A 19,499-nucleotide genomic window follows, 5' to 3' on the forward strand; every position below is an offset into this window, starting at 1 on the left:
ACTATGCCTTGCCCGATGCGCATGCCAACGCCAAAGTGCAAATTGCCCCATAGTATACAACAAAACGCCCTAGTCCACTAGGACATGCTCTCAAGGAACCATTTCGCCCTGATCCGGAGCGGGGGGAAGTCAGGTCATCACCGCTTCCTTGTGTCTTTGCCCTTCTTCTTCCCCTTCTTCTTGTCCTTTGGTAATTCCAGCTTTGTGTCCTTAAGCTGGTCGACCATTATGCGTAACATGTGGTCATCGACTGTGTGCATCTTATCGCCAAACGCGTTGTACTCCTCCACCGCCTCGAGCGGAGTACCATCTGTGGGCTCGTCCAGGAGGCCCCCATCGAGGACAGACTTCGTGGCCGGTGTCCCCTGCCTTGCTGTGGAAGCCCCTGAAACTGTGTTGCTGGGCTTCTCCGTGAAGTCTGCATCGTCAGCTTGGATCTCCTTCTCAGCTGCTCTCGCAGCTGTTACGTCCTCTCGATCTTCGGCTTGTTCGAGAACCCGTCCGACCGTGCGCTGGTTGTTGCCATCGTCCGGACCACCAAGCACTCGATCCAAGGCGGCATCCGCAGCGGCGACGCCCTCGCTCATAAAGTCGACTTTCTCGCCGAGTACATCTCGCACCGAGACCTTGTTGAACGTGTCTGTTGTGAACTCGCCTTCTTGGATGACGACGTCGTCTAGCATCTGCTTTTGCGACGCCTTGCGGAGAATATTGGCCTCGATGGTGTGTTCGCTGACGAGGCGATAGATATGGACGTCACGGGTCTGACCGATACGGTGGCATCGATCTTGGCACTGCTTGTCCATGGCGGGGTTCCAGTCTTGGTCGTAGAATATGACAGTATCTGCCCCTGTGAGGTTGATTCCGAGACCACCTGATCGGGTTGATAGGATGAAGCACAAGATGCGAGGGTCGTTGTTGAACCGGTCTGTGAGAATCTGCCGTTGCTCCACCTTCGTGGCACCATCAAGCCTCAGGTATTTGTGCCCATGGATATTGAGGAACCGCTCCAAAATATCTAGGACCTTGGTCATCTGCGTGAAGATGAGCGCACGGTGCCCGCCAGCCTGCAACCTGCGCAACAGGCCATCCAATACCTGGAGCTTGCCACAGTCGTACTGCAGGAGACGTTTGTCCGGGAATTGTATGCTGAGACGCATGCGAGCCTCATGCCAAGGATCTGGCGGGGGCTCTTTCGGCATCCACGGCGTCCAGTGGACAGGCGCAGAGAGTCGAATATCCTCGTCAGTGAATGCCTGTGCTGCCTGGCGCCCAAGGACCATTTGTTCTAAATCTCGAGTGACAACAGCTGGTGTTACGCAGGAAAATTTCTCGATGGTAGTTCTCAGGCTATCTGCGCGCTGGTTGACGGATGGCATCATGGCTCTCAGTAGCAGCGAATCCTCTTCGAACCACGACATAATCTTCTGGGGAATTTTGGGACGTGATTTCAACGGTCGTTGGTCGGCGCCTACTGTAACGAGGTCCACAACATTCTTGCCGTAGATGGGTTTTTGTTGTCGTCGGAGGGCGTTCAGATAGACGCAGTGTTGAAGTTCCTCAAAACGACCCCAGCGAGTAGCGCTCTCGAGGTATGCGATGTTCGATTCCACTGTTGCCGGGTCTAGATTCGTGTAGGCATTCTGGGCTCGGACCTTTTGGGTTTCGCGCAATTCCATTAACGTCCGATTTGAGGTCAATTGGGTGATGCGCTCCGCCATGGTGGTGGTCAGCTGCTCATGCTGGGTGGGAATTAGATTCAAGAATCCGAGGCTGACCACGCTCATGGGCGTCTCGCTGAGGTGACGGTTCACGGCCTTCTCCGTGTGCTGGTATTCCATGGCGATCGATTTTTGCATCCGGAATGATGTCATGATAGGACGGTCAACAAACAGGTCGGGATGATTGCACACTTTGCGAAGCTGCATCAGGCAATTGATGATGGACATGTAATTGCCCGATGCTAGTGTATTTCTCGTATCCGCTCGTGACAAGAACCCATCGTACAGCTCGCGTTGGCGCTTTGACAGCCTGCAAAACTCGACATGCTCGTATTTGCCAGGCATTTGTTTCTCAACGTCGGCTTTGAGGCGACGAAGAAGGTACGGCCGGAGTACCTTGTGTAACTTAGAGATGATAGCCCTGGCCTCATCATCCATCTGCTCTCTGCCGCTCTCGAGGATTTGTGACTCGGGCTTGTGAAACCAATCGTGGAACTCTTGCAAGTCGGCAAAGCCACCCACGCCATTCTCGGCTGGCATGAGGAAAAATAGCAACGACCATAGTTCCGTGAGGTTATTTTGCAAAGGCGTTCCAGTGAGCAAGAGCCGTGAGTGGGTATTGAACCCCAGAAGAGTCTGCCACCGCTGAGATTTGAAGTTTTTGATGTTGTGTGCTTCGTCCAAAATCATGTAGTGCCATCGGCGCCGTTTGAAGACCTGTTGATCTTGAAGAACAAGTTGGTAGGAGGTGATGCAAACGTTCCAGACATCATCGTTATTCCAGCCCTGGCGCTTGCGCTTCCGCTCCTCCTGTGAGCCATAGTAAGCCAGGATCTTGAAACCTGGGCACCACTTCTTGAACTCCATTTCCCAGTTCAACATGACACTCGTCGGCACAACCACTAGGTGTGGGCCCCACACCCCGTGCTGACAAGCTAGGTGAGCGAGTAGAGCAATGGTTTGGATGGTCTTGCCTAGACCCATTTCATCTGCCAGGATGCCGTTAGTGTTGTTGGCATAGAGCCCAGCCAGCCAATCCAGCCCATCGTGTTGATATTCGCGAAGGGTGCCGCGGAGCAAAAACGGAATCTCCGTCTTGTGCGTCGTTGTCTGCTGCGGTGTCGCGGATCTGCTCTGCTCATTCTCTGGTAGCGCTAACTTGGCTGGGGACTTTGTTTCCTCAGCCTCGATGTCCGCCTGTAGCTTGTTGTCATTGGTGTCTTTGTCCACTGAGCCTTGTTTTCCCGAGACTGGGGATAATGGAGCATCGGCGACAAGTGGGGTTCCTCCTTTCTGTTCATCTATAGATATTTCTTGCTCCGGGCCGGCGTCGGCTGCCTTGGGCAGATGCTGAGCTTCACCAACCCCGGTGCCAGCTGGCATGTCTGATTCTACGGATGTAGCTGGGGCAGTGAGTGGTTCAACAGCGGCTTTGGCATCTGGGTCGGCAGCAACTGGCGTTTCCAGAGGCTGCTGGATCTCATTTTCGGCAGAGGCATCCCCATCAATTGACGCTGGGTGTTGAACGAGAGACATCTCATCCTCGTCTTCGCAGAATTCGGGGTTGAATACGCCGTTGGTTTCAGGTATGGGTGTGTTCGGTTCGGCATCGGGTATTTCGGTGTCTTCGTTGGCAGTATAGCCGTTGCCGCCGCCCGTCACCTCCATCTGTTTCAGCTCTGACTTCCCGAAAAGCATACCAAGCAGCCCGCCGGCTTCATCCCCGGACTCGTCGTCGCCTGAGCTGGACTCGTCACCTTCATCGTCCTCATCTTCTTCATCCATTTCGGAGGACCCCATGTCGTCATCCATGTCAATAGATTCGTCACTCGTTTCGCCAGATTCCTCCACAGCCCCTATGTCCTCATTCCCTGTCTGGGAACCTGGCGGTTGTCCCAACTCAGTTGGATCGGTCTCCGAAGCTGGCAGGCTCGCATATTTGGCCCGCAACTCTTCTTGAGTGAGACCTTCGTCCGCTGCATCTTCGGGACCCTCGCCTTCCTCGCCTTCCTCGTCTTCTGAGGAAGACATGATGTCGCTGTCCTCGACGTCTCCCTCGCTAGTTCCTTCGTCCGAAGCGGGGCTTGTCTGGTCATCCGTGAGATCGCCATCATCGCTAAGATCCGAAAATCTGTCCTCATCTGATGGCATTTCCGAGTCCAGGCCAGCCTGACGAGCCTGGAGTTTCTGCTCCGAGAGATTGACGGCCTCATTGAGGGCTGCCTTGACACGTCGCTGCTCCTCGGCTTCCCATTCTTCCAGTCGCCGTCGGTTTACCTCGGCACGAACATTTTCCCATGTCCCAAACATCGCTCTGACGACGAGGCGGTAACGGGATATCCAGTGCTCCCTGGCTTCAGCTTCTAGCTGCTCTGCTGATTTGGGCTGGCGACGAATCCACTCGTCGCGGCATGCTTCAGCGATTCTCTTCGCGGTTGCATGGTGTCGTTGGTGTTCCATGAGCATAAGCCTCCTGAAATTTGACATAGCTTTCACCATATGGTCTTGTCGTGCCCATTGCCGTGGTGGTTCCTCTCTTGTCTCGGGAGCGAAGACAGAGCACCTCTCTCTTGAGAGCAGACCTCCGGGTTCGGCTTCATTTTCGATTCGTGTGATCAGGCGCGCATCTCTCTGTGCCATCTCCTCCGTATATACTGGCCCATCTTCTGATGCTTGTAGCCCGCCTTCTTCAACAGGGATGTCGCCCGCCCGCTTCCAAAAATCATCGAAACTGGAGCCAATCTTTGCACGCTTACGGGCTTGATCTGGATGGACAAGAGGAATCACTCCAGAGCGACCGACTCGTAGCTTGATGCGGGGTGATCGGCCGGTGTCCCGCGAGTCAAATCGTGACAATTTCCGCGGAGTTGCTGGGTCGTTTGTTTCGAGGTTATCTGTGAGACGAGAAGAAGTCCGCCGTGTTGAGTGTCTGATGGGTTGTGAGGGTGGGTAGGGGGAGCGGCGACGCGTCGAACGGGTGGAGGATCTCGGCTCTGAAGGCGGTAGTTTTTGAGCCGTCTTGGGTGTTGATGCCGATGTCGATCTCGAGGGAAGGGACTTGCTAGCCGGGGATGGCTTATGAGAAGCACCGTATGTGCGAGTCGTTCTACCGTTCGGAGGGGCTTGGGCTTTTGAGGGAGGGCTACCATGAGTCTCGTTAAGAGCGCCTCGTGTGATCCGCCTCTTTCCTGGGGGCTGATGTTCTATGGGTACTGTATTGATCCGCCCGGATTTGCGGCGGCCATTCTCGGTATAGGACGTAGGGCCGTCGGCTGCGACTCGCTTCCAAGGCGGGGACACTGGTTTGCCCTTCTTTGCGCTTGTCGGCGTTGTCGCGTCTAAAGTGCGCCGTCGCTTGGCGGGCCGGTTGTCGTCGCCGCCATCGCCATTGCCGTTAAGATGCGCGCCATAATTCACATGGCCGTTCGTCTTGGGCGTGGCGTCGGGCTTTGGTTCAGATTCAGGAGTTTGGACAAGGGGGTTCTCTGATTCATGCTCGACGCGTCCGTTCGTGGCATTTTCGGTTTCTAAATTGCTGCTTTCGATCTCGACAGGAGGCAAAAGTCCCGAACGTGTTGAAGACGTGTCGTGGTTGTTGTTGGGGATGCTATGGGGCGCACCGGGTAGCACATGGTCGGTCGACGCGGGCTCGCTCATAGTAGCAACGTGGAGGAGCTGGGGAGCGAAGGGGGCGTGATCTCGGCGACGCTGACATTTGGGGGGATGAAATCAACCTCTGGAGATTTGCGGCGCTTCAACGGGTATTCATACAAAATTTGCGCATGATCAGAGGCCTGTAGGGCGCGCAGTGATGATTTTTGCGTGCCAACTGGTGGTCGTCAGCAAAACTTTTGAACTGGAGAAATTCGGGATGACGCCCCTGCGCGAAGTTCTGCGTCCTGAGCCTGGACTTTGCCCCCACACGCGGGTCGCGCTCCCTGCAAGCGCCTCCCTCCTCCCACCATCAAGATCCAAGGCGAGGTGTGCACTAGTCCAAAGGCCCTTCCTTAGTCAGCACAACCTGAGGCACCAACTCCACCATCACTTCGTCTCTGTCCGGCTCAACCTCACCTCAGCGACCGAAGCCACGATCATCGTGAACCAAACGTCATCGAGCAATTGGCGCCCTCTACGCTGTCAATTAGCTCAAGGTAAGCTATGAACCACCACGGAAGGTGCTTCAATTGATTTCGCTCGCTGACTTCAGTCCTTGGCTGCTAGATGCTCCCTCAACGACTTGCGCGGGCTTCTGCCCTGCGCACCGGCATGGCCGCAGCTCGACGACTCCCCGTCATCCAGCAACGAGGCTACCTCCCGCCCCAGTACACCGATAGGAGGATTTTGGAGGAGAAGTACCCCGATCCTCCTCAGTTGAGCGCCGCTCAGGACCCCGACATGGTTAGTGTGGAATTGCTCCCCTAGGGCCAAGCGACATCGACATGATAGCCATGGCTGACGAGGCAATATCACAGAACGGTGGCTACATCAACCCTCCTGCTATTAAGCGCCAGCACCGCGATCCCCACGCCGATTGGTGGGACCCTCAGGAACGCCGAAACTTTGGCGAGCCTATCCACGAAGACAACGACGTCCTGGGAATATTTTCGCCATGGGAGTACACTTGGACTTCCACCGGCCCCGGCCTCATCATGATCGGCACCTTTGTTGCGACCGTTCTGGGTGTTTCTGGCCTGGTCTATCTGAACTATCCCGACAGGGTGGCGTACCCCCGAGAGTTTGAAGGTGGCTTGCTGCGGGAGCTCGGCGGTCCTGGCGCTGTGAGAGTAGGTTTTGATACTTTTTCTCTATGGCATACTTTTCTATCAGATACTAACCTGACTTGTCTTTAGGCGCGGAAGGCCGGGGATGAAGACCCGTGAGGATGACCACTGGACTTTTGGTTTCCTTTGTAAATACCTGTAACCTATGGGATGGGAAGGTCAGACGAATAGATCAGATTTGGCTCGCCCCTCGCACCACGACTGCAAATGTACCGCCCCAGCTGACTTTGCTGGTGGGTCAACGGAGTGTCGTGAATCATTAAGACTTGCCAATATATCCCCGGTACATGAGCTAACGGGGGAATAGCCCTGCGTGGGAAGCTGGATACTTCTTGTATGGAACCGTTTTATTCTGCGACCGAGCCAAGCTGCAACCAAGCTTGTGAAACCTCTTCCGTAGTCTACTTTCTGCTTGCTATCCACCTAGTACTTAGTAGGTACTAGGTATTGGGCTCTAGCTTTTACTTACTGTACTATTATAGTACGGTAGGTACCGTGCTTACCATGCTATCGGGTAAACCTGCTGTCATAACTACTAGGTAGGTACCAACCTGCTCTCCACCTTACCCTTTCCGCCCACGGGCATGTTGGGCGAGCCTGAACAACTTCTACCGCCATGGTTGCGTTTGGGAAACCGCATTGGCGAACGTTGCTTGGGTCTATCCACTACCTTATTGTAGCACTTGCCTTGCAATATATCTGAGGGCAGGCTAACATTGCGCACATGTCATGAATACGGCAGGTGCCGCTTCGCCTTTGGTAGAAGGTCGGATCTAGTACCTCCCGTCCCCAGCACCTTGACGCAACGTGACCCATCCCACCTTTCCAATTTCAAGTTTGTTAACCCGCTGCCTCTGCCTTCTATAACAAAAGAACGATGCATATGGCGAATTCCGGCCTGTCGACATGGTGGTACCCGGGCCTCTGTTTATTTCCTTAGAATAGACCCGCTCCCAACCACGAGCGTGCTTCTTATCCTCTCCCCAACGAACCCACCCGAGACGCATCGCATCTCAACCGTCGGCGGAACTGCCCAAAATGCGGTACGAGGACTGGGATATTCTGCTGTTCCCCGGGACCTCTAAGGCCCCGATTAAGGAGTTCAAGGTGGCTTGCCATGTTATACATGACCCTGGTTTGGAGATCCCTCCCTAGCGGGCTCTGTTATGTGATGCTAACTTTGTATTGTCATAGAATTTCCCCATACTCATACTTCTTACGGCCTACCTACTGTTTGCTGCTTTGTGCCGAGCTTGCCTGCTGGATGGCCGTTCCAAGTTTCTATTCATTCATGGGTCAACGAACCTGGTGTAAGCGAGTTCACCAAGTCGCACACCAAGTATCCCAACTTAGTCAGGTTCGAAGCTCGCCTCTTCATTGATGGCCGTATCAAAACGTACGTCCTCTTCGTTTGAACGACTAGGATGCCTTTTCTCTCGCTAAGTCTTTGAAAGATCTGTTCGCTTCGACAACCACACGCTCTGGCCGCAGATCATTCCTCATGGCTCCGGTCAGTCCACGAATAGTGGAATGTTTACTCATTTGGACACAAAATGCTGACATGGATCTAGAGCTTTCCAAGAACGGTGAACGAGAACCCCTCAGGTTCCCAACCTTTCGACAAGAGCTTCTCCAGCACAGCTACTGGAGCCCAGCGGATGATATCGGCCGCATCAAGATTGTCATCAGCGAGACCTTCCCTCGCGACTCTCCATCTATGCCCCTGGAGAGAGTCAAGAATATCGTGGCATTCTCGTTCCAACATGCACCGCTCGGTAATGTTAACCGAGACTGTTAATAACGTGGTTTGGATGTGCCATTAACGATGTATTAGATATCCTCGAGAGCTCGGCCATCGCGTGGCCAAACCCCTCGATGTGGCACCGTGAGCCATTGCCTGCGCCTATGCCTATCCTGTCGTACCCTTCAGACGATCCAGACCTGCATACCCACTCCCCACATCGCCGGGCAAATGAGCAAGCAGGTTCGTCTCGTTGCGGGCGACATTTTGCTCAAGATTTTGTTGCTAATTATCCGGCTTGCTCAGGCCATGGCTATGGCAAGCAATTTCAGCCAGGGGATCTAGGCTTTGGCTTTGGCTTTGCGGGAAATGGGGATCAATTTGGCAATGTCACCACCGGCTTCGATTGGGCGTGTAATACTGGGACCTCTGGCGGTACTATGCCATTCTGTACCGATACTATGAACAAGAACAGCGACCTTCGCAAATGGCACAAGCCAAGTACTGACACCAGCATGCCGGATTATGCCTCCATGCCAGAAAAAGTGAGCCGAATGGTCGACAAGCTTGGGTTTCAGTCTACGGAAGGGCATTTGCATAGTAATGACCATGTGCACATGGGCAGTATGAAGGCGCCGAACAACACGCCTACTCATGGAGGGGCCTCGACCGGCTGCTTTGGGAGTAGGTCCACTGAAATGGGGTCTGCGATGAGAGGTAACGGGTACTGACATGCTCTTTCAGATATTGTGTTTCCGTCGTTGTCTCACGCCAGCTCCATTCCGGCAGACCTAGCTAACTCGCTGACCAATTCTCTTCTGAACCAGCCGCTGCCGATGAGAGGGCATCACCATGCTGGGAAGCTTCCAGCGATGGAGGTCAGATCTCGAAAAGAAGCACTTTTCCATAACCAAGGGAGCCTCTCCCCATCAACGTTGTCATCATCTACATCTACGTCCGGACATGAGGGCCACGATGTCCACAAAGTTTCACAGCAGAGGCGTATTCCGACGGGCGCAAGTCTGCCTGTGGGTACGGTCCCATCCCAGATCAATAGCCCTCAGCTCATGGGGTCAAAGAACGGCTTAGAGACAGGTCAGCGAGCAGCGTCCATGGACGAGCTAAGGACGGACATGGCGAATGAGTGTACGCCTGAGGCGATGCTGCGGCTCATCTCTGGCAATTTTGAGAAGGGGACAAAGCGAGCTCCCAATTTTACTTCAGCATTGGCTAAAGTTATTGATGAAGAAGACGATCCACGGCGTCATAGTCCTGGGAGCCACCTGACCCCCTTTCCTGAGAGTATTGAGCTTGGTGCTCTTGAGTAGCTAGCAACTATAGGCTCAGTACTTTTCTCAGCGTACTAAGGTATGGGGATATTTACCATTACTGATGCTGCATTGACACCTTTTTTTCCGCCTCTGTCCTTTGTATTTTTATTTTATTTTTGTGGTGTTCTGTTGTGGAAGATGGCATGACCCGAACTTGGTCAAGGAATAGCTGTATCTCAACTTTTGTGATTGGGGCTGTGAGCAAAATGTGGCTCTTAAAACCAATAATGATTAGTATCTCAATAGAACTCGTCTCGAGGATACTGATGTTGCACTTTTATTCCCACTCGCAATGTAGGTGCTCGTAGTAATAGTGTATTACTATACCACGCGCAGCATTTGGTATATTATCGATTCGTATGTTGATGGAACTTGTGTTTGGGTGGGTCCATCAGCACGTCGTACAAGTCCGTTATCGGTGCAGTGGTGCTCCAATTGAGCTTTCAACTACTACCACATCCACACACCACGTGCGTGCAGTGCAATTGACACCACGGTAACACCGCTGCCATGCGAGCTTCAACCATCTCCGCCGCGCTCCTCTGGGCATCTGGCGCCCTTTGTTTCGATCAGCAGGTGCCTCTTAACACCCACCCTTTATCCCCCTCGCCCTCCGACGATGCGCCATCATACCGAGGGAAGCTGCTCGAGCTCCACAAGGCTCTTGTCTCGATTAGCTCGATCTCCGGCCTAGAGATGGACATTGGTTACTGGCTTGCCGAGTACTTTTATGAGAAAGGATGGACCTCGATTTCTCAGACGGTTCCGCCGCGCGAAAATACCCCAGCGGGCCACATTCGTCGGAATGTTATGGCCTGGCCCAGTCACGAGAGGCAACCACATCCGAAAGTTCTGCTGACTAGCCATATCGACACCGTCCCGCCGTATATCCCCTACAGTATTGAGTACGGAGAAATTACCAAGGACACGAGGATCAACGGCCGCGGCAGCGTCGACGCCAAGGCTAGTATTGCTACCATGATCGTCGCTATAGATGAACTCCTTGACGCGAACAAGGTGACGCCCGACGACGTGATGCTGGCTTTCGTTGTTGGCGAGGAGGTGTCTGGCGACGGCATGCGCTCGTTCAACGAATTCATCAAGAGTGAGATGGAATCGGTTCAGCCTGACGCCGTTATCTTTGGCGAGCCGACCGAGAAAAAGCTGGCTTGCGGGCACAAGGGCGCGCTCTACTGCGGCATCCAGGCACGGGGCCAAGGTGGGCACAGTGGGTACCCCTGGCTGGGCAAGTCGGCCAACGAGGTGCTTGTCCGCGCCATGGCGCGCATCCTGGATGCCGACCTGGGCAGCAGCGAGCGTTTCGGCAACACGACCGTCAACATTGGGCTTATGGAGGGCGGCGTGGCGCAGAACGTCATCCCCGAGCACGCCTTTGCGGGCCTCATGGTGCGAGTCGCGCTGGGTCCCCAGGAAACCGGCGGCAAGATTGTGAAGGACAGGATTCAGGCGATCCTGGATGAGGTCGATGACGAGGCCTTCACGTTCGACTGTAGCCAGGGCTATGGCTTTGTGGAGACTAACTGTGACGTCGATGGCATGTGGCCTTGCCTTTCCTCCCGTTGTGATTACGGCTAACGAAGGAGAATAGGGTTTGAAACTGTGGTAGTTAACTATGGCACCGATGTCCCTCACCTTACGGGCGATTTTACCAAGTACCTTTATGGGCCGGGAACGATTCTTGTTGCCCACGGACCCCAGGAGAACATCACTGTTGGTGACCTCGAGGCGGCAGTCGAGGACTATCAGAAGCTTATCCTGCACTCTCTGGAGAAGTAAAAGGGATTGACCTTGGCATCATTGGGATATTGTGGCTTTACATGTGTCGCTTTACATATATCAGCTCTAGCGTGGTATCTACTTTCGCATAATTCATCAACAACCAATGTCACTCCTCTTTCTCTTGGTTACGGTTCAAGCGCCGACCACTTTTGCCCACCTCTCGGGCATGATCTTACTAAAATCAAAGGTTCCATCCGGACCCTTCTCAATTGCCCCCTTCTCGGTCACGACGGCATCGATAAGCTCAGCAGGCGTCACGTCAAAGGCTGGGTTCCATACCCCGACACGCTGATCCGCCGTTGCGACTCTCACCTTGGAGGTCTCGTCGACGGTTCCGTCAAGACGGATCACAGCACCAGTAATTTGTGTGAGCTCCTCCTTCTTGCGCTCCTCGATCTTGATGCCGTCACCGGTCTCCGTCTCGAGGTCAATACTCGTCGTCGGGGCGGCGACAAGGAACTTGATGCCATGGTACTTGGCGAGGACTGCCAGCTGGTACGTGCCGATCTTGTTGGCTGTATCACCGTTCCGGACAACGCGGTCGGCGCCCACAATGACGGCGGCAATGTTGGCCTTGTCCTTTTGCGTGCGGAACAGAGAGGCGGCCATGGAGTCGGTAATAAGGGTGCTTGGAATCCCTTCAAAGACCAGCTCGAATGCGGTCAGTCGGCTTCCCTGGTTGTAGGGGCGCGTCTCCGTGCAGTAGGCATGGCGGAGTATGCCCTTTGACTGGAGAGAGCGGATTATACCTAGAGCGGTGCCGTGGCCGGAGGTTGCGAGCGAACCAGTGTTGCAATGGGTGAGGACGGAGACGGGGGAGTCGGCCGAAGCGCCAGCGTTGGCCTGGAGCCATGCGGCGCCTGAGTCACCGATGGAGATGTTGGTCTTGAGGTCCTTCGCAAAGATGAGCTCGGCCTGTTCAATAAAGGCGTTGATGATGGCGGCCTTGTCTGTGTTCTCGGGCGCCCGTATCCTGGCCTTGAGCTGGTTGATGGCGTTTGTCAGGTCCACGGCAGTGGGGCGACTCTCCTTAAGGTAATCCAGTGCCTGGTCAATCTGAGCCACCGTGTCTTGTACAGATTCGGCGGCGAGACCGGCATTGTAGAGCTCGACGGCGAGCCCTAGACTTGCGACGATGGCGATGGCTGGAGCGCCGCGCACCCGCATCGAGGCGATGCTGTCAAAGGCCTCGGTCCTGTTGGAGACGGCATCGTAGTGGAACTCGTGGGGGAGGCGGAGCTGGTCGAGGACCTCTAGCTTGCCTCTGGAATACTTGACAGCCTGGAGAGTAGACATTTTATGAAGAATGGGCAAGAGACGTATATATTATGGGACAAATGGAACAAATGTTGGAAGCCCGTCCAAGTCTTAATGGGACAAAAAGGATGCCCCTCGCGACGATTCTGCCGCTGACCCCGCCATCAATTCTGAAATGGCGTCAATCGTTCTGAGCCAATCGTAGTGCGCTGTGCTGCCTCACCGCCCTGGAGCTTGACCACAGGGGTGTGATGGGCCATCCAGGGGTCCCTCCAGTGGATACTGCCTGTTGCAACCCACTGGAGCTCTTGGTCAGACTGCCAATGGTCAGACAGGAGGTGCCTGGGTGTGTGGTATCCCGTGCCACGCGACAGCCAAGGGGAACTTGACGACAACCAGCCCCCATATTCTCGACATCCGGCAATGTTAAAGGCACATCCCAGCTGGTTGACATGGAACAGAAGCAATTCTCGACATCCAAGGTGACTGGTGCGTTGATAATTGTCCTCACCGGCTGCTCGTAGAGCCCGCCCCCTTGCTGACAAGTAGCAGTCGAGTACCATGACCCTCACGATGTCTACAAACTGCTCGCGCCTGGGCTAGTCCCCCGACTCCCTCTGCATAACCTGCACTGGCAGTCGCATGCAGGCCCCCTACGATCAATTGAGACACTCCATGTCGACCTTGTTCAGGCGGGAGAGAGCGCCACCGTGGCCATCACCGCTCCGTCAGCTACACCCACGCCCGCTTTGCGACGGTCCGATAGTACGGCTCGCGACGATGGCTTCCAAACGCAGTCTGTGGGTGGGCGGGAAGCATCATCCGAGACTATGGAGAGCTCATCAGCACCCCAGGCCCCGGCGACGGGCAGCCAGAGGCGCCATCAGATTCCCGGACTCCGACGAACCCCCTACCTGAAGGTGCTGCTGGTTCGGTGCGACGACAACGACTCGTACAAGACCTCGGTCCGGTCCGAGGTTCGGGAGTGGATCAAGACACATACGCCCCCATCGAGCAGCTCCAAGAAGAGCAGCAACCAGGAGAAACACGATGCCTTTGAGTGGCTCATTGTCCACGTTGTGATCCCCAACACGGGCGCTGCGACACAGCCCAGGAGCACCAGCTCCAAGGCCGAGAGCGGCGGGATGGAGGGCAAGACTTCTTCGCGATGGCGCACCGGTTCGACACCGCTGCTGGAGAAATTCCGCTCCGATTTCAACAGCTCCAGTAAGGGTGCCGTGGACCACGTCGCGCAGATTCGTATTGGCATCAATGATGTGCCGTATGATCTGCTACCGCGTGTAGTACCCGCTGTACCATCTGGATACTCCGAGACGGAACAGGACGCGGAAAACGCTTGGAATGAGCTCGTGGTCAAGTTTAAGGACCTCATCCTGACCTCGTTCGACAAGCGGGTCTCCCAGTATGAGGAGGATATCAAAGAGAAGGACTCTCAGAGGACGCTTCCTGGGTGGAACTTTTGCACATTCTTCATCCTCAAAGAGGGGCTGGCACAGGGATTCGAAAATGTCGGTCTCGTGGAAGATGCACTGGTAGGATACGATGAACTGAGTGTGGGATTAGACTCGGTGGTGGAGGAGCAGGCCGAAGCTGGCTCTCCCGAGCGCCATGGAGGGGCCCTGCTGAGGTTTACGGAAGACTTGAAGATGAACACCGAGAAGATCCTAGAAGGCGTCTTGGGTGATGATAACGAAGAAGAGGCCGTTGATCTCCAGTCTAAACCGACAGAGACGGACCAGTTCGAGGAGATACCCATCAGCTCGACAAAGAAGGCCTACCGGGATATGATTCTGGCCAACAACGTGTCCGTCTTTGACTTCCGATGCTACATCTTCTCCCGACAGATTGCACTTCTACTTCGGCTGGGCAATGCGCAGTCATCCCGGGATGAGCTGTTGGCGAAGCTTAGAGAACAGCAGGAGATGATCCTCCACGGGGTTGCTCCCCGCGCTCCCCCTCCTCGGAAGAAGCATCAGGAGGCAGAGAACCTCACGAGACTAGCAGAGATATGCCGCAGAACCTTGGAGTTTATCCCTGCCATATCGCATATCATGCGGCAGGATATCGTTGCTGCCATTGCGGCTAAAGATGGAGACGGCCTGGCAGGGGCTCTCAGCCCAGTCCAGACCGAGACGGTCGACAATATTGTCTCATCGTTTGCCTTCTTGGTAGCGCAGCAGATTCTGGCTCAGACATCGACCAAGGCTCTCCCCATTCCCCCGTCCACGCTACCTCCTTTGGGAGCCGATGAGCAGAAGGCATCGATACCGGAACCCAAGACAATGATGCATCCCGCTAGGACCACGTCGCTTCATATCCGTCCTACTCAAGGGCGCCCCTCTAGTCCTGGGGTGTTTCCCGGCCCTGGCCGACGTGCTAGTGTTACTGAAGGTGAGCTGCACGATGCCCAGTTCGCGAAATCTGGATTAGAGGAACTCGCCGCGAGGCGGGCTGATCTCTATCTCCTGTCTCGAAGCATACTGGATGGCTTTGGGAAAAAGCGAGGATGGAGCAATGGCTGGGCAGAGGCACCCCTTGTTGGAGAGCCTGATGTGCCCGAGATGGAAGAGATTAGCCTTGATGATGATGCCCCGACTCAGGACATTCCAGCCCCAGCGCCGGCCTCACCGTCCCAATCTGGCATCAACAGCCAACTTGTACGGACTGCCATGGACACGTCTGACGATTTCTACCGTCTGTACGAGATTTTGACGGATAAGGCGCTGCGGCACTTCACTGTCGCTGGACAAGATTACTCCGTCCATGCTAATATGTCGGACCTGGCCGTTTTGAAGTATCATCTGAAAGAATATCGAGCAGCGACATCCTACTTCTGTCTAACCACACAGTTCTTTGGCGAGAGCGGCTGGAGCTGGTTGGAGCTCTCTATGCTCGTTATGTACTCGCACTGCCTGAAGGAGATGCAATCCGGAGAGTGTGTCCGTGTGTGTCTGAAGCTGCTGACCAAGGCTTGTGCGGCGGAGAAGGAATGGCTGCAGGAGAAGGCGAATTTTCTATACAAGGGCCAAAGAAAAGAGCTGCCAGACATGTCGCCCATTGCTGAAGCCGTCGGGAGCTTAACTGAGCTGGCCAAGTCGGTGCCTAGCGATGCTAAAGTCCTACTTGATAACTTCTTTACCGACATTGAGCTCACCGGGTCTCCACAATACTGTGAGAATAGGGATACCTGTGACCTGGGCATTCGACTGCGATCTCTGCTGCCTGGGGATATCAGCATCGACTCGATAGCGCTGCGGGTTTCCAGCACAGATGGTGGTCCGTGTAAGGAGCTATGGTTCAGGATGGATGAGGAGATTTCGCTGAGCAGAGGCAAAAGCACTCTCAGCGTCGAGTGCAAGGTACGCAGAGCCTGCAAATATTCCATCACCGTCTACATCTCTAACGACTCTCAGTCTATTGTGCCCGGGAACTACAGGGTCGACCGCCTCAGAATTTCGTCAGGGAACCTAGTGCTTCATTTTGACCGCGACATACAGGAAGCCACATCCCCCACGGAGAACATTTTCAAGAAATCGGATGTCAAGCTTTACCGGCGCGCCGATGCCCTAGACATTACCCTGTCTGCAAGCAAACACACAGCTCTAGATAAGAACAACTCCCTCGACCTCACGCTGAGCACTGGCTGGAATTCACTCACGGGATGCGAAATTCGGGTGAAGCCAGCCACTGGCGGCCTCCGCCTCCTGACGACCGATGCCACTTTCGTGGGCTCAGAAGACATCTTTGCGAAGCCCCTAGAAGCGGGAGCGTTCTACCTAGGTCCTGTCCCTGCAGGCACATCACGAACTTTGCGCTTCCCTTTCACCATCGAGCAGGACATGGGCGTGGTGGCGGCGAAGCTTGAGGTGACTTACAATACCGACGCTGGCGAGTCATTTTACCTCGCAAAGTCCTCATCCATACCCATTGCGCTGGCTCTGAACGTCAACGTGCAGGATGTATTCAAGCACGAGTCCCTCTTCTCCCGATTCAGCGTCTCAACAGCTACGAGAAGCCCGCTGAGGCTATACGAAAGCGAACTGCTCGAGTCAGAACTTTTCGAATCGTCGTTCGGCACACCCCCTTCCTCTACTGTCATAGTCTTTGCTAAGCAACCGGCAACCCTGCTGTACAGGATCAAGGGGAAAGCCGACCGTAAGCCTGGCAAAGCGTCAGACAAGACCATGTACCTGAAGCTTCACTACAACCAGCTAGATTCGGAGATCGAGCAGCTCCTTCGTCTCACGCTTGCTAAATCACTCGAGGGATCACCGCTTACCCCTTACAAGCGAGTCATTGAAGCGATCCTCGTGGATCATGTGCGAGATGCGCTGCAGGGACATGACCTAGAGCGCGCTGCTCTTCTCAGCGAGGTCTCGACGAGTTTCTTGCGTGAAATCCCTTGGAAGGACCACCTCAGGGGCGCAGGCATGGTCCCTGGATCCAAAGAAGACGTTGGAGCAGCAGTCAGTGCCTTTTTCAACGACTGGCTGACGTCCCATCCCCGCGTGACGATCCCTGCGTCGAGCGTTACGGAAAAGGCATCTATCTTGATCCCTGTGGAGATTCCGTCTGTATCTGTCGTGCACACGGCGGACATTCACCTTGAGAAGCCTCTCCCTGCCCCCTTCACCGACAGGGCCGGCGGGACGCCCACGGTTGTCATCGGCCAGGTTCTCTCTGCAACGTTGCGTCTGAAATGGACCCGCATCTGGGACACCGATGCCGCGCGCACCGAGGACAAGGAGTTTAGCTACGAAATCTCGGCGCCGGGGGAGGCATGGCTGCTCGGAGGGCGTCGCAGAGGGCACTTTGTCATCCCCGGCGGCGGGCCGACGTCGTCGACGCCAGAGACCGAGGCCGAGATCCCGCTGATGCTGATCCCCCAGCGCGAGGGGTGGCTGCCGTACCCCAGCGTGGAGATCAAGGAGATTTCGACGGACGGCGAGGTGGTCGAGAGTCACGCGCAGACGTTTGAGGTGGACTACAGGAATCTCGGTGAGACGGTGAGGGTTATTGGCGGGAGGAAGGGGGTGACGGTCAGTCTGGATGCTAGTGGGCCGGGAGGTGGCCCGTTAATGCTGGAGGGGGCTAGGATGAGGCCTGGTGATGAGCGGATGGTTGCGTAGGCAGCGTTGGATACCTTTAGGTGTGTTGTGTTCTATTACTCGTACAACACAACAGACAGCTCGTAGCCCGTGGTGGGGCGAAGTACGAAGCCATTAATACCATGTCAACCATGGTCAACGCCAAGTGACAGCTTCCAGGCACACGTGGGAATATTACTGCGCCCAACCCCAGAGGCGCCCAACTGCCTTTTAACACACAGATTACGGAATACGGCTTATTGCCAAATGCGTTCCCTCCCACAACCCTACCAACCTACCAATGGACCAACCCTCCTCTACAGCCGCCGTTACGCCATTACGGGGTGCCCAAAACCGGTCAGAGACAGATGCAACACGCGCCCTCCACCAACTTGCAGCGCACCAACCACCTAGCACTCCCACACAACCATATTAGGTACTAACTACAGCACAACGCACAGCACACACACGCGCACACACCCCCTAATCTATCCCAGGCTCCTCCTCCCCTCCCACCCCTTGGGCGGCTGCACGCCTCCCTCTTGCTATATTGCCTTATGTATGTATGTATTACCATCTGCCGCCCCGGTGGCTTGTGCGCGCGCGCGTGGGGAAACCTTGGCCATCCAGAGCCCGAGCGCTCGGGTAGGGCGACGCAAAAAAAACCAAACGAATGGCTGCCCTCTGACGTCGACGGTGCTGGTGCTGTGTAACCCACCCCTGATTGTCCTTTTTTTTTTTTTTTTTAGTCATGTATTATTCTTGTGCTTTGATGGTGTTGGACCATACTATGAACGGCGGTGTGTAATAGTGTGTAATAGTGTGTGCTTTTTAGGTCTAACAAAGAACCAATCGCAACAATCGGGGATATGTTGCCCCTGATTACTAGTACATAGTACATAGTAGATTTGCAATTGAGCTTTGCTACAGCTACCAACTACTAGCCTGTTGAGGACTAATAAAACTGACCCTGGATAGTAAGACAGAATTGGAGGATCACGCAGCGAGATATCGACGTCGACGGGAGATTCCTAACAGCTGCCGCCTAGAATTGTTCGAATTACCTGCTATCTCGAAATCTAATGCCCTCTTATGGACTCCTTGACCACGGATAAGACTCTCAACTCCAACGCTTGATAAAAACAGCCCCGGGTGCTAGGTAGACCCGGGCGAACCTAGACGCCGTGTTTACCAGTCTGGAATAAATCCGATACCCCCATGACCCTCGTTTTGTTGATGCCCTCTTGCTCCTTGCGCCTGGCCCTGTCATGAGCTACCCTCTGCAGCTCCTTTCACTCCGTCCTTGATGTTAGCATGTTGGGCAAGTCCAAAATGGGATTTCGAAGGAAAACCCCCTATGAGGATGGGAATGAATCATCAATTCAATGCCACCTATGTGATGGAGCATAATCGGGGCTGGAAACTCGTTGGTTCTCGGTGACCCCATTTCCCTGTCCTAGACATCCCGAAGTCCATGCAATAGTGCCTTTGATTCTCTAACCGTCTCCGTCTTGGGCGCCGTTTTGGGAGCCTGTGTTCCCATTTAAATCAATCCGTGTCCAAGAAACAAAATCCCGAAAATTTGACACAAAAAAACGCCGTGAGTATGCTTAGTTGATGCTTTCGTCTTCCCTCTGTCGCGGCTTATTACCGACATGCGCCGCCCCCGGCATGTGCAACTGTGCTGGCTACCCCGCGCAATGCAGAGGGAACCGCTGTTGGTGATGATATAGTTCGTAAGGTGTATATGGTACAGGCGG

The 19,499-nt window shown here is 54.7% G+C and overlaps 6 protein-coding genes across 6 annotated transcripts; 4 read left to right on the forward strand and 2 right to left on the reverse strand.

Annotated features, from left to right (window-relative positions):
* Positions 1-137: 137 nt before the first annotated feature.
* Positions 138-5,378, reverse strand: SWR1 (chromatin-remodeling protein SWR1 domain-containing protein; the record flags this gene model as incomplete). The annotated part of the gene is made up of 2 exons (XM_083192196.1): positions 138-4,615; positions 4,868-5,378. The coding sequence occupies 2 exons, from the start codon at positions 5,376-5,378 to the stop codon at positions 138-140; spliced, it is 4,989 nt and encodes a 1,662-aa protein (XP_083051253.1).
* Positions 5,379-5,987: 609 nt separating this feature from the next.
* ACO1O0_002732 (uncharacterized protein) lies at positions 5,988-6,601 on the forward strand (the record flags this gene model as incomplete). Its single annotated transcript, XM_083192197.1, has 3 exons — positions 5,988-6,123; positions 6,144-6,505; positions 6,572-6,601. The coding sequence occupies 3 exons, from the start codon at positions 5,988-5,990 to the stop codon at positions 6,599-6,601; spliced, it is 528 nt and encodes a 175-aa protein (XP_083051254.1).
* A 939-nt stretch (positions 6,602-7,540) lies between these two features.
* Positions 7,541-8,300, forward strand: ACO1O0_002733 (uncharacterized protein; the record flags this gene model as incomplete). Its single annotated transcript, XM_083192198.1, has 4 exons — positions 7,541-7,637; positions 7,697-7,898; positions 7,957-8,012; positions 8,074-8,300. 4 exons carry the CDS (start codon positions 7,541-7,543, stop codon positions 8,298-8,300), a joined length of 582 nt encoding a protein of 193 aa, XP_083051255.1.
* A 1,784-nt stretch (positions 8,301-10,084) lies between these two features.
* Positions 10,085-11,371, forward strand: ACO1O0_002734 (M20 family metallopeptidase; the record flags this gene model as incomplete). Its single annotated transcript, XM_083192199.1, has 2 exons — positions 10,085-11,117; positions 11,184-11,371. The coding sequence occupies 2 exons, from the start codon at positions 10,085-10,087 to the stop codon at positions 11,369-11,371; spliced, it is 1,221 nt and encodes a 406-aa protein (XP_083051256.1).
* Positions 11,372-11,506: 135 nt separating this feature from the next.
* Positions 11,507-12,670, reverse strand: MRI1 (S-methyl-5-thioribose-1-phosphate isomerase MRI1; the record flags this gene model as incomplete). Its single annotated transcript, XM_083192200.1, has 1 exon — positions 11,507-12,670. The coding sequence occupies one exon, from the start codon at positions 12,668-12,670 to the stop codon at positions 11,507-11,509; it is 1,164 nt and encodes a 387-aa protein (XP_083051257.1).
* Positions 12,671-13,083: 413 nt separating this feature from the next.
* ACO1O0_002736 (transport protein particle complex II subunit TRS130) lies at positions 13,084-17,781 on the forward strand (the record flags this gene model as incomplete). Its single annotated transcript, XM_083192201.1, has 2 exons — positions 13,084-13,120; positions 13,184-17,781. 2 exons carry the CDS (start codon positions 13,084-13,086, stop codon positions 17,779-17,781), a joined length of 4,635 nt encoding a protein of 1,544 aa, XP_083051258.1.
* Between the last annotated feature and the right edge of the window lie 1,718 nt (positions 17,782-19,499).

Source organism: Amphichorda felina (genome assembly GCF_050947745.1).
Source record: "Amphichorda felina strain 45539 chromosome Unknown scaffold_3, whole genome shotgun sequence".
NCBI classification, from domain to species: domain Eukaryota; kingdom Fungi; phylum Ascomycota; class Sordariomycetes; order Hypocreales; family Bionectriaceae; genus Amphichorda; species Amphichorda felina.